We start from the raw sequence: 13,141 nt of genomic DNA, 5'->3' as shown, positions 1-13,141 counted from the left end.
GAACTTCCTGTCAAGTATTGCACATTGATAGCCCCCAAATTACAGTAAAACAGAAACCTGACAAAAACCAATAAAGCTCCTAAGATCTATCTACCTGAAAGCATTCGTCAACTGCTTATAATTCTTTCTTTCTTTCTCTTTTTAATTGAGATGGAGTCTCACTCTGTCGCCCAGGCTGGAGTGCAGTGGCGCGATCTCTGCTCACTGCAAGCTCCGCCTCCCTGGTTCACGCTATTCTCCTGCCTCAGCCTCCTGAGTAGCTGGGACTACAGGCGCCCACCACCACGCCCACCTTGGCCCCCCAAAGTGCTGGGATTATAGGTGTGAGCCATCGCGCCCGGTCTTTTTTTTTTTTTAGACAGCATCTGGCTCTGTTTCTGTCACCCAGGTTGGAGTGCAGTGGCACGATCTCAGCTCACTGCAACCTCCACCTCCCCGGTTCAAGCCATCCTCTCACCACAGCCTCCTAAGTAGCTGGGACTATAGGCACATGCCACCATGCCGGCTTTTTAAAATCTTTTTGTAGAGATGGGGTTTTGCTATGTTGGCCAGGCTGGTCTCGAACTCCTGGGCTCAAGCAATCCTCCCGCCTCAGCATCCCAAAGAGCTGGGATCACAGGTGGCACCATATCAAGCTAATTTTTAAACTCTTATTTCTTGTAGAGACTAGGTCTACCAATGTTGCCTAGGCTGGTCTCAAACCCCTGGCCACAAGTGATCCCCCCGACTCAGCATCCCAAATAGCTGGGATTACAGGCATGAGCCACTGCACTCATCTTGGTCTTACAGCTTTCAATACCATCAATCTCTAATGACTCCTCAACCTATGTCTCCAGCCTGTACCTTTTCTAACTTCAGAGTTAAATATCTAACTCTCTATTTAACCTATCCACTTGGATGTCTAATAGACATCTCAAATGTAACATGTCCAAAGCTCTGCTTCTGATCTTGACCCACAAATCTCCTTCTCCTGTTGTATTCCTCATCTCAGTGAGTAGCAATTCTGAACTACTTAGGTCACTAAGTTTGGAGTCATCTTTAAATATTCTGTCATCCATCCCAATCTAATCCTGTTGGCTGTTCTTTCAAAATAATATCTGGGATCTAACCTCTCACCGCCTAACCCTCACGCCTGGATTAATGCAGTCGCCCCCTAACTGGTCTCCCTGTGTTTGCCCTTTTGTCCCTTCTCCTCTCACTCCAGTCCACTTTCAACACAGCAGTCAGAGATATCTTTTTTAAATGGATGACAGGCTGGGCGTGGTGGCTCACGCCTGTAATCCCAGAACTTCTGGAGGCTGAGGCAGGTGGATCACCTGAGGTCAGGAGTTCAAGACCAGCCTGGCCAACGTGGTGAAACCCTGTTTCTACTAAAAATACAAAAATTAGCCGGGCATGGTGGCGCATGCCTATAATCCCAGGTACTCAGGAGGCTGAGGTGGGAAAATTGCTTGAACCTGGGAGGTGGACGTTGCAGTGAGCCGAGATCACACTACTACACTCCAGGCTCAACAACAGAGCAAGACTCCATCTCAAAAAAAAAAAGGTGACAGATCTCTTCTCCATTCCAAAACCTGTGACAGCTTCTGATTTTACAAGCAAGAGCCAAAGTCTGTAAAGAGGATTTGATCCCATCCCCTTCTCTCACTGTTGCAGGCACAGTTGCTTCCTTGCTGGCCCTTAGAGCTGGCAGATGTGCTCTTGCCTCATTCCTTGGACAATCTTCCCTTGGATATCCACAAAGTCTGCTTCATTATCTCCTTCCAATTTTGGCTTAAATATCACCCTTTTTGCTTCTCTCTGACCATTCTATTTTTATTTTTATATTTTACTTTTACTTATTTATTTATTTTTTTGACAGGGTCTTGCTCTGTCATCCAGGCTGGAGTGCAGTGGTGTGATCATGGCCTACTGGAGCCTCCACCTCCTGGGCTCAGGCAATCCTCCCATCTCAGCCTCCCAAACATCTGGGACTACAGGCACATGCCACCACACCCAGCTAAATTTTTTTTTTTTAATTTTTTTGTAGAGACAGGCTCTTGCTATGTTTCCCAGGCTGGTCTCAAACTCCTGGACTCAAGAAATTCTCCCACCTTGGCCTCCCAAAGTGTTGGCATTACAAGTATGAGCCACCATGCCCAGCCCCATTCTAGTTTTAAATTATAATCTTCATCTCAGCACTTCTTGCCTCCTTCCTCTGCATTTTTTTTCTGTAGAACAACTGATGTACTATTATACTTATTTTGTCTCTTTTCCTACTAGAATATAAATTCCATGAGAGCAGGAGCTTTTACTTTGCTCAATTCTGTATCTTCAGCACCTAGAACAATGCTTGCCACAGAGTAGGCACAGTGGATTTGTTAAGAGTAAATGAATGTCTGCTTTCTTATTTATCTTTCAAGATTCACATTCCCCAGGCTTCCTGCCCTCTTCCCACTCCTTCAATCTGGACTAATACCTCTCCCTACTCTAGGTTCCCATAACATCCTGTATTGTAGGACTTTCTAGAGATTTTTCTTTTTATTATTTTATTTTTTAAAGACAGAGTCCCACTCTGTCACCCAGGCTGGAGTGCACTGGCATGATCATAGCTCACTGCAGCCTCAAATTCCTGGATTCAAGCACTCTCCCCAGTTTAGCCTCCCAAGTAGCTGGGACCGAAGGCACACACCACTACACCCAGCTAATTAAATTTTTTTTTTGTAGAGACAGGGTCTTGCAATGTTGCCCAGGCTGTTCTTGAACTCCTGACCTCAATCAATCCTCTTGCCTCAGCCTCCCAAAGTGCTAGGATTACATACAGGAGTTTAATTTCTGAGCCAGCCACTGTACCTAGCTAAGCAACTTAAAAAAAAATCATCTTTGTATTCCTCAGGATTTAGCACACAAAAAGTGCTTTATGAATATTAAAATGAACTATTTGCAACATTTATACTCAATTGTTAGGGTAGTGGGAAGATGTTAAATAGGCATGAGTGAGGGGCTTGCCAACTTCCTCTTTCTTACATGAATTTCCTTCCTCTTTCTAAGAAACCCAGATTTGATTCTCTTTGCTTCCCTCCGACCAGAACACCAGTGACTAAACAGGGTTGCCAAAACACCTTTTTTTTTCTTTTTTCTTTTTTTGAGGCAAGGTCTCACTCTGTTGCCCAGGCTTGAGTGCAGTGACGCAGTCATGGGTAACTGTAGCTCTACCTTTCAGGCCCAAGTGATCCTCCCACCTCAGGTTTCTGAGTAGCTGAGACTACAGAGGTACACCACTGTGCCCAGCTAATTTTTAAGATTTTTTGAGATGGCTAGTAATTTAATTTTTATTTTTGTAGAGACAGAGTCTCCGTATGTTGCCCAAGCTGGTCTCAAACTCCTTGGCCCAAGCAATCCTACTGCCTTGGCCTCCCAAAGTGCTTGGATTACAGGCATGAAGCACCCTGCCTGGCCTGCCAAAACAATTTTAACTAAATGCTATTTTATAGCTTTCAAATCCATTTGGAAGAAAATATTGGGATTTTTAAAGATGTTAATTGTTGGGTTAGTACCACCATACGAAAAAGTTTTATCTTAACCTAGAATCATAAATCACATGGTACATTTCCTAGGTCCTTTTAAGACTCTAATGATTAACCCCATCCTCACTCCCACTGTAAAACTCTTAAAAGAGTTTTCAAATTATACCACAATTACTATTAAATACCTATAGGTAGGCAGGCCCATCTCTGTCTCAGAATTTTTTTGAGTATCAGGATAATAGTTATTGATCAAAAGGAGGCCTGGGGTCCAAAATGGAGGACAATTGGAAAAACAGCAGACCAGTATTTCAGCAAAAGGTGCGAAACAGAATGGAAGTACTATACTAATAGGTAGTGGGGTGACTATGCATGGTGTCTCATCCCAGCACTTTGGGAGGCCTAGGCGGGAGGATCACTTGAGTCCAGGAGTTTGAGACCAGCCTGGGCAACAAAACAACACCCCATCTCTACAAAAAATTAAAAAATTAGCCAGGTGTGGTGGTGTGCACCTGTAGTTCCAGCTACTCTGGAGGCTCAGGCAGGAGTATTTCTTGAGCCCAGGGTTTGAGGTTACAGTGAGTTATGATCACATCACTGCACTCCAGCCTGAGTGTTAGAGAGAGACGCTGTCTCTTAAACAACAACAACAACTGGAAAAAGCCTGATTGAGTTTAAATCTCTCATCCACAAGATGAAGAAATCAAAGCCAAAGGTACACAGCTGGAGCTGGTATTTCTCAAATATCTAAGAAAGCATATTAAGGTGATAAGCTGGACTTTAGGTGACTTGACAAAGTTATTATTATCTAGAAACTGAAGTAAGGTATATCCTATATGTTTAAAGTTGGAGTCCATATTATTCTATGCATTTTAATTGCTGATTAGAATTCAACTGATGTACTTATTCTCAAGCTTGTAGTTTGTATTTTGCTGAAAGAGACTGGCCTAAATGTACAGTCCAGCTGCCACATGGGAAGAAGTAAAGAGATCAAGGAGAACTAAAAGGATGCTACTTGATTTTTTCAGGAGCTTAGGAAGAAAAAGCAGCCACTGGTGGTACTGTCCATAAGACCCTTCTCCTAACCTTTGTAAACTATTAATTTGAAGGAGATACGAATATAACTTCATTGCAGTTGGAGTAGAGAAGGGCGAGACAGGAGTATAACATAGGGTAAACTTTAATTCACACAATCAGTGAGTAGTTTGTTTGCCAAACATAGATTGTAGTAAAACAAAGAGAACCTCCAAGGTAGGTCTAAGTTAAAGGTCGTTATCTTAATGTTTTCTTTCCTAGTCATAGTTTTAATTTAGGAATCCTGTGTGTCTTAAACTCTTAGGAGATGGCTCCTGTTGAAATGTTGCCAATTTTAGGCACTTTTTATCTCAAACTCCTGGCCTCAACAATCCTCTTGTCTTGACCTCCCAAAGCACTGGAATTACAGTTCAGGTGTGAGCTACTGTGACCAGCCAGCATTTTTAAAAGAATGATAAACAGAGAGGAGAAATTTCTTTAACTGCAGATTAGAGAATGACGTATTTTTAGTCATTCTTTCAATATTTTGGAAGTGATCTTTTACATTATATACTTGTGTACTGATGGAAAATGAGCATGTATTACTTGTACAAAAATAGCTTCGGGACGGGCGTGGTGGCTCACACCTATAATCCCAGCACTTTGGGAGACTAAGGCAGGTGGATTACTTGAGCCCAGGAATTCGAGACCAGCCTGGGCTCTCTACAGAAACTCTGTCTCTACAGAAAATAAAAAATTAGTCAGGTGTGGTGGCGCATGCCTGTAGTCCCAGCTACTTGGGAGGCTGAGGTGGGAGGATTGCTTGAGTCCGGCAGGTAAAGACTGCAGTCAGCTCTGATTGTGCCACTGCACTCCAGCTTGGGTGACAAAGCAAGACCCTGTCTCAAAAAAAAAAAAAAAAAAAAAGCTTCAAGTGCTTTAGTGTACATAAAAATACAATACACGTGACCACATCCTCATATTGTTTTACTGTAAGGTAACAAGTCCATAATACTGAAAAATCAATTCTCTTAATGTGTTGGTGTCACGTTGTAGCAATGAAGTTATACATAAATTAGGTGCTTTTCCACTTCTATTATATTGACCTCCCTCTCTCTAGCTTACCTAAGATTCTTTGGCAAGTACTAAAATGACTGTCCTATTCTTATGTCATTTCTCTGTGAGTACAAACTGGGGAAAACACTTGTCATTTCTGTTGCCCAACTGGAAGTAGAAATTACATGCCAATCTCCTGTGCTTTAAATCTTTATATGGATAACCCTTTTGCAGGCATGTAATTGTAGTTAAAGCAATGGTTTCCTAAGTACAACTGAGTACTTAAAAGTGAGGTGGTTGGCCAACACTTCAATGGATTAAGTTAAATATAATGAAACTGAACAAACTAAACGATTAATAGAATTCCTTTCAGCATGACAAGCAGACTTCAGACTTTCTACGTTATTAGACTTAAGTACTGCATCAATTTTAAGTTTTAGAGGGATGTTTAACATATGACTCCCTGCTACTGCGTAATACAAACCAAAATGCAGGTTTTAATCTGGGTTTAACACTTAAAATTCCCATCAGACACAACTATCTGCTTCACTGGCTACAATAATATGCTTAATTTAACTCAGACAAAGGAGAAATAGTATTTCTTAATCTGCTATCTCAACTCACAATTTTTAGAAGTGCTTAATCCATGGAGTGGAAATTTTTATGACCTTAGGGGATGCCAGGCCTGAAACTTAAAGAGGAAATCTTAAAAGTTCATGTTAGTACTGCTGTAAATCTTACTTTACAATAAGTTCATACAGTCATGAGCTACAGTCGTGTTTCAGTCAAAGGAGAACCACATATATGATGGTGGTCATGTAAGATTACACTGCTTTTTAAACTGTACCTTTTCTATGTTTAGATACACAAATACCATTGTTAAAATTACCTACTGTAGCCCAGGCGTGGTGGCTCGTGCCTCTAATCCCAGTACTTTGGGAGGCCGAGGTTGGTGGATCACCTGAGGTCAGGAGTTCGAGACCAGCCTGGCCAACATGGTGAAACCCCATCTCTACTAAAAATACAAAAATTAGCCGGGCGGGATGGTGTGCGCCTATAATCCCAGCTACCCAGGAGGCTGAGGCAGGAGAATCACTGGAACCTGGGAGGCAGAGGCTGCAGTGAACCGAGATTGCGCCACTGCATTCCAGCCTGGGCGACAGAGCAAGACTCCGTCTCAAAAAAAAAAAAAAATAAAAATAAATAAAAAATTACCTACAGTATTCAGTACAGTAACACGCTATACAGGTTTGTAGCCTAGGAGCAATGGCCTAGGTGTGCTGCAGGATATACCATTTAGGTTTGTGTAAGTAATCTATGATATTTGCACAACAATGTATCTCTTAGAATGCACCCCATCGGAAAACGACACATGCGGTCATATTCTATTAATTCCTGAGTATTTTGTAAATCATTTACCATCTCATGAAAGCAGCTAAGCTGCAACTCTAGTCCTGTCTTTCAAGTGGGGCAAGTGCCACAAAGAGATACATTAATTTGCTCCCAACTCCACTGCAAATCAAGTGGGTAGATAAATACCCAAGCCTATCCCTTGTATAGCAAGGCCATCTGTAGGTACTGACTGTTTAGGACAGTAATAATAGTAGTATATGTTGCAATTGAACTCTTGAGGGTTTTTTTCCCTTACAGCTGGGCCCTTTCGTAAGATTCACTTCCCATTAATTACGATAATCTAACTCGGAACTCGCACTCTGCAGGCTGAAGATGACTGAGGTGTTTTGCCTGATGTCTCTCTATACCGAACTAATGACCTGGAAATTAAAGGCTTTGAAATGTATTCCCAACCCCCTGATTCATGGCCTTTCAGTAATGCAGCTAATCTGAGGTCTTAAAATTAACCACCTCACAGTGAACTGGAAAGGGCAGCGCTGTGACTAATGCCACGCTGCTGATCTGGTTTGCCAGGAAAGGTGAGTAGAAAAACACGAAATATTGGTGGGGCGCGGTGGCTCACGCCTGTAATCCCAGCACTCTGGGAGGCTGAGGCGGGCGGATCATCTGAGGTTGCGAGTTCGAGAACAGCCTGACCAACATGGAGAAACCCTGTCTCTACTGAAAATACAAAATTAGCCAGGCATGGTGGCGCATGCCTGTAATCCCAACTACTCGGGAGGCTGAGGCAGGAGAGTCGCTTGAACCAGAGAGGCGGAGGTTGCGGTGAGTCGAGATCGCGCCATTGCACTCCAGCCTCGGCAACAGGGGTGAAACTCCGTCTCAAAAAAAAAAAAAAAAAAGAAAAAAGAAAAACACAGAATATTACCTTCTTTCTCTAGCAGGGTATATTAGAATCTGTTGGTTTTAGGAACTAATAACCTTTCCCTGGCCCTAAATTACCTAACCGGCACCTTGGGTCCAATCTAATCCAAATGGTTACTTTTTCAATATTGCTTCCTTTTCCAGAAGCTTTATTCCGTGACTTTTAGGTTGAAGACGCAAACTAAATAGAGTTGAAAATCAAGGAACTAAATAATAATTCCACTGTACATATACACCCCATTTGGTTTCTCCATTTATGGTTTCCTATAGGTTGTGTTCACCTTTTGGCTCTCATGAATAATGCTGCTATAAACACGGGGGCACAAATAGCTGTTCACATCCCTGCTTTTCATTCTTTGGGAAATGGAGAGGTGGAGTGGGAGAGTCAGTCACATGCTGCCACACCATGAACCTGGAAGGCACGATGCCAAGTGAAATAAGCCAGTCACAAAAGAGAAAGTCTGCAGAGTTCCACTCAGAGGAAATACTTAAGAGTAGTGAAATTGATAGTAGGACAGGGGTTGCCACGGACCAGTGGGAGGGGGATTGGGGAGTTACCGTTTAATAGGCACAGTTTCCCTTTTGCAAGATGAAAAACGGTGGGAAATGGGACGTGGCAATGGATGCAAAACAATATCAATGTTCTTAACGCCACTGAACTCACTTAGAAATTGTGAAAATGGTACATTTTGTTACGTATATTTTACCACAGATTAAAACGACTCCACGCTAAGCCTTGTAGCCCTCATGTTTCTCGGGGAGAAACTCTGGGAGAGAGGATAAGCCTTTTGCACAGCGCTTTCCAGAGAATGTGTACAAGAGGCATGGTCAGGAGGAGAAGGTGGGCCGGGCAGGCGAGATGACCCGAAAAGGCAGATCCACTTCGTTAACAAGGTCCACTTTCCTCAGGGATCTCCCGCTAGGTGTGAGCATTCTTTTGTCACAGGAAAGCCTTGAGATTCTCCTTTCCTTTCACAACGCCCTCCCAGTCAAAGACGTCCCTAAGGTTGGGAGCTCCCTGCCTACCCACTCCTTTCTCTTCTGAGCCATATGCCGCATCCCTCAGAACGCCATTCCCTAAGATTCTGCGGTCTTCCATGTTAGGTCCCGGCAACTGCTACACTAACCGTCAGCTGCTCGGACCCCACCCGCCGAACGCCAGAACATGTGTGCGCGGGGGCGGGGGGGGGGTCGTCCTCAAGCGCCCCGGAAGTCACCACCCCCCGTCGCCAGCGGAGGCGCCCGGGCGGGGCGCGCGGCTGCGATTGGCGGGAAGATGGGACGATGCGTTACGTGCGGAGATGCGTCCCCCTCCCCGCCGCTCCTGCGCGCGGTTAGCTTGGGGAGGGGCGGAGCGTGCGGCCCTGGGCGGCCGTTACCGGGAACAGTGTCTGGCCTCGGGTCCCGTGACCCTCGGCGGAGCTGGCGGGAGGGGGCGGAGGTGGGAAGAGGGCGTGAGGAGGGAAGGAGAGGGAGGAGAGAGAAGGGCGGAGTAGGAGGCAGGGGAAGGGGGCGGGGCGGAAGAGTCACGTGATCCGGCATGGAGACGGTGGCGGCGACCGGGAGGAGCCGCCGGGGCAGAAGCCGCACTTGTTAGTGTGGGGGGAGGTGGGGGCGGGGGACGCCGACACCGTCACCGTCACCCAGGGACGCCGAGGAGAAGGCGGGAGGGGGGTGGGGGCGAGATCAGGCTCCGACCCCCCGCCGAGGGGATGAGGGGAGCATGGGTGCCAAGGAGTCACGGATCGGATTCCTCAGCTACGAGGAGGCGCTGAGGAGAGGTGAGGGGGGAGGGGTCTGGGCGAGCTGCCTGGGAGGCCCGCGACGGGCAGCCTGGAGGGTGGGTAACCGGGAGGGAGAGGGGAGATTGAGGGCGTGGGGCGCCTGAGGCGGAAGGGAAAGGCGGCCGGCCTTGGGGAGTGTGGTGGAGGAGAGAGGTCGGGTGGGAAGCAGCGTTTGGGAATTAGAGCCGTTTGGAAAGGGGCTTGTCCTGAGAGAGGGGGATCGGCGCTGGCAGGGCAGTGCCCGTGCTCGCTGGTGGCGTTGTGATCCTGGATGTGTCCAGGGAAGTCCTCTCCCCGTTTTCCTGGGCGGCTCCAGCCTATCCAGCCCCCCTCATCCTTCATTGCCATTTTCTCCTATCATTCCTTCATAAAAACCTCCAATAACATCCTAACCTCGTTCCTAACAGCCTTAGCTGGAAGGGGACGAGGAGGCGGCTGCAAAGCGCTCCTCTCTGCTACTGGAAGCGCCTTCGTATCTGGGGAGTCCCTGCCTTTTCCCAGGGCCTATGCCTGTCTCTTGAGGGCTGTGGCCATCCGCTTCTGCCACCCTTCACCGTTTGAGCGGCTGACTTTGATAAGAACGATCTGAAATGAAGTTGTGTTTGAGGTGAGATGAGACTGGACAGCTGGCGTTGGCACCAGACCTTGTCTTAGGTTTCATCTCCTCCGACGTTGACCAAAGCCTTTGACTGCACTTGATGCCCAGTTCTCGCTCCATCCCTCTCCATGAAATGGCATTGGGAAGTCCAGCATTCAGATATTGTGTTAAATCTCCCTTTAGAGACTGGCCTGGCTGCCAGTCCCGGCCTGCTGCTTATTGGCTCTGAGGCACAGTATATTGTTGGCAGCCCCAACCCCCTACCACTCACTCTGATACCGCTGTCCATGATCACTAAAGCACACACTAACTGGAAGTGTCTTGTTGCACAGTTTATGGCCGGAATGTCTTAATTTTTCATGACTGGGATTTCAGTGTGTGTAGATCTGTGTATGCTTGTATTTCTTTTAGACATTTAATGGATATTCCTGGTAAGAAGTGAAAAAACATTAAGAAGATTAGGAGCTAGGCATTATTGTTAACAGGTTTCCAAGTCAAGAAATCAGCCATGCTCCAGGTGGTTTTAGTAGCTAAGGATATAAAATGGTAATTAGATTAAAAGACGGGTATTCAAAATGAGGCTTGAGAAGTGAACTCTTGTTCGTATATAGGAAGAAGAGGGGTAAGTGGGTAAGTTCAGTTGACCATCACCTGACAGTAAGATACAGAATTGAGATGTATTGGTGGTGGTGGATTTACCAGAATAACACAGATATGCCTTTTATGTCTTTCTTTCTTTTTCCCTTGTGGAACAGTATAATAATTGTTTTTATGGACAATCTCATTTGAACTTTTTTTGTCTGCCCCAATATGAGAAATATTCCAAATTCTTGATGTGTTTCCAGCCCTAGTAGGCTAGTCATTTCCGGGATGCTGGTGAGCCTGACAGGTCTGGCCTCAATTAGGCAATGGCTTACATGGCATGAAAGAGGACATTAGTCAAACTGATTTACAGCTTCAAGGTTCAGAAGTGTTTCTTAAGTTTGAGGGTGTGAATACTAGTGATGTACCTGGCATTGAGAAATTCTAAAATTAAACTTGTATTCAGCTCTAGCCTGCTTAATCTCCTATCAAACTAAGATGGTACGTTTGTAAATACAAATGAAGTTAATTGCATTTTAAACTGATCTGACTGGAAGGTTTTTGTTTAATTTCTTATACAGTGTCTGCCTGTTGAATTTTAAAACACATGTATTTGAAGAGATAGCAAAATCTTTGTTAAGAGCTTATTTGTAACTATTGGAATGAATTTATGTTTTTTTTTTTGAGACGAGTCTTGCTCTGTTGCCCAGGCTGGAGTGCAGTGGCGCGATCTCGGCTCACTGCAAGCCCCGCCTCCCGGGTTCACGCCATTCTCCTGCCTCAGCCTCCCCAGCAGCTGGGACTATAGGCGCCCGCCACCACGCCCGGCTAATTTTTTTGTATTTTTAGTAGAGACGGGGTTTCACCGTGTTAGCCGGGATGGTCTGGATCTCCTGACCTTGTGATCTGCCCGCCTCGGCCTCCCAAAGTGCTGGGATTACAGGCATGAGCCACCGCGCCCGGCCGGCATGAATTTATGTTTTACCAGTTTGCTTTAGAGGAAAATTAAAGCAAAAGAGAGCAGCAAGTTGATAAAATTGTATTTCTAAATGTAAACCAGAAGCCCCCTTCTTTAAGCATGGTACCATTTAGTAAATGTCAGACTTTAATATAGAATTTAAGATTACAAAAAAAGTTTATGAAGCTTTTTTTTTTTTCGAGACAGAGTCTCGCTCTGTCGCCCAGGCTGGAGTGCAGTGGCGTGATCTTGGCTCACTGCAACCTCCGCCTCCCGGGTTCAAGCCATTCTCCTGCCTCAGCCTCCCGAGTAGCTGGGACTACAGGCGCATGCCACCACGCCTGGCTTATTTTTTGTATTTTTAGTAGAGATGGGGTTTCATCATGTTAGCCAGGATGGTCTCAAACTCTCAACCACAGGTGATCCGCCAGCCTCGGCCTTCCAAAGTGCTGGGATTACAGGTGAGCCACTGCGGCTGTCCCCAGAATCTTTTGATAGAGCTAAAAATGGCTTGGAACCTCTTTTGGGCACTTGAATAATATAAATAGTTGGTAAAACCTGCATTCATTGGTTTCATCTACTTGTTTATATTGTATAAAATGAATGGGGGAAAGGGTAGATAGGATTTGACAAACACACATTAGTCCAGTGTGTGCAAAACAAGCTTGACAAAACTACAGAAATACTTGCCTCCTTGGCTTTACTTAAAATTATTGAATGCTAGATAATGCCTAGATGTGATTAGGTAGTATTTAAAAAATAGGCATATATTACCACATACAAACATGGAATTGCAGGCAGTTTATCTTGCAAAGCGGGGCCTTGGAAACGAAGTGTTATGTTAATGACAGATAACACTTACTGGGCCTGAGTGGAAGGGCAGTCTAGTGACTTCAGTTACATTTTAGAAGCACCTAGAAATTAGGAAGATTGGTTTTTGCACGCTATTTTAGCTAGACTGTTTGTCAGTTGTCTAAACCTTAACGTTTTCTAAAAGTGTACATTTAAACACTGTTAGGGAGATTACTGGTAGCTTTTATTTTTTGGCTTGAATCTATCTTTCTTAAATATTTTGAGTAAAACACAAGGAAAGCCTTGACTCTTGTTTATATTGCGTGTGTTTTCTAAGGAAGTACACTTGTACTTCATGGATACTGGAAATTTGAGCAGCACATTCTTCATCTCTTTATTTCACCTCCTTGTTGCATCTAAGTTTGTGGCTTGTGTATTCTTAAAAACATGTTTTAAATGCTTGGAACACAGCATTCAAAAACCGTTCGGTGAAAGATGAGTTGCATTTTAGATCCTTTTAGAACTCTAAGACATCTTAAAAATCTTCACCAGTTTTTTAATTCTTCTGTCTTATCTG

The 13,141-nt window shown here is 44.8% G+C and overlaps 2 protein-coding genes across 9 annotated transcripts in view; one reads left to right on the top strand and one right to left on the bottom strand.

Moving 5' to 3' along the window:
• The window catches only part of CHCT1 (CHD1 helical C-terminal domain containing 1), a 38,946-nt gene extending 29,925 nt beyond the window's left edge, over positions 1-9,021 (bottom strand). The window contains exon 1 of the mRNA XM_055101683.2: positions 8,877-9,021. Within this exon, the coding sequence (XP_054957658.2) occupies positions 8,877-8,909 (33 nt within the window). The 5' untranslated portion in view covers positions 8,910-9,021. The remainder of the gene's footprint in view (positions 1-8,876) is intronic.
• Positions 9,022-9,186: 165 nt separating this feature from the next.
• USP32 (ubiquitin specific peptidase 32) overlaps positions 9,187-13,141 on the top strand; it is a 214,028-nt gene continuing 210,073 nt past the window's right edge. For 3 of the 8 annotated variants that reach the window (XM_034942616.3, XM_055101656.2, XM_055101654.2), the window contains exon 1: positions 9,264-9,631. In XM_034942616.3, the coding sequence (XP_034798507.1) occupies positions 9,574-9,631 (58 nt within the window). In that variant the 5' untranslated portion in view covers positions 9,264-9,573. Of the gene's footprint in view, positions 9,632-13,141 lie in introns of all 8 variants that reach the window. The other 5 variants (XM_034942618.3, XM_055101663.2, XM_034942617.3 and 2 more) reach the window with 5 other exon arrangements.

Source organism: Pan paniscus, chromosome 19 (assembly GCF_029289425.2).
Source record: "Pan paniscus chromosome 19, NHGRI_mPanPan1-v2.0_pri, whole genome shotgun sequence".
Classification (NCBI taxonomy): Eukaryota; Metazoa; Chordata; class Mammalia; order Primates; family Hominidae; genus Pan; species Pan paniscus.
The sequence above is the reverse complement of the archived record's forward strand: the minus strand, read 5'-3'. Positions and strand labels throughout refer to the sequence as shown.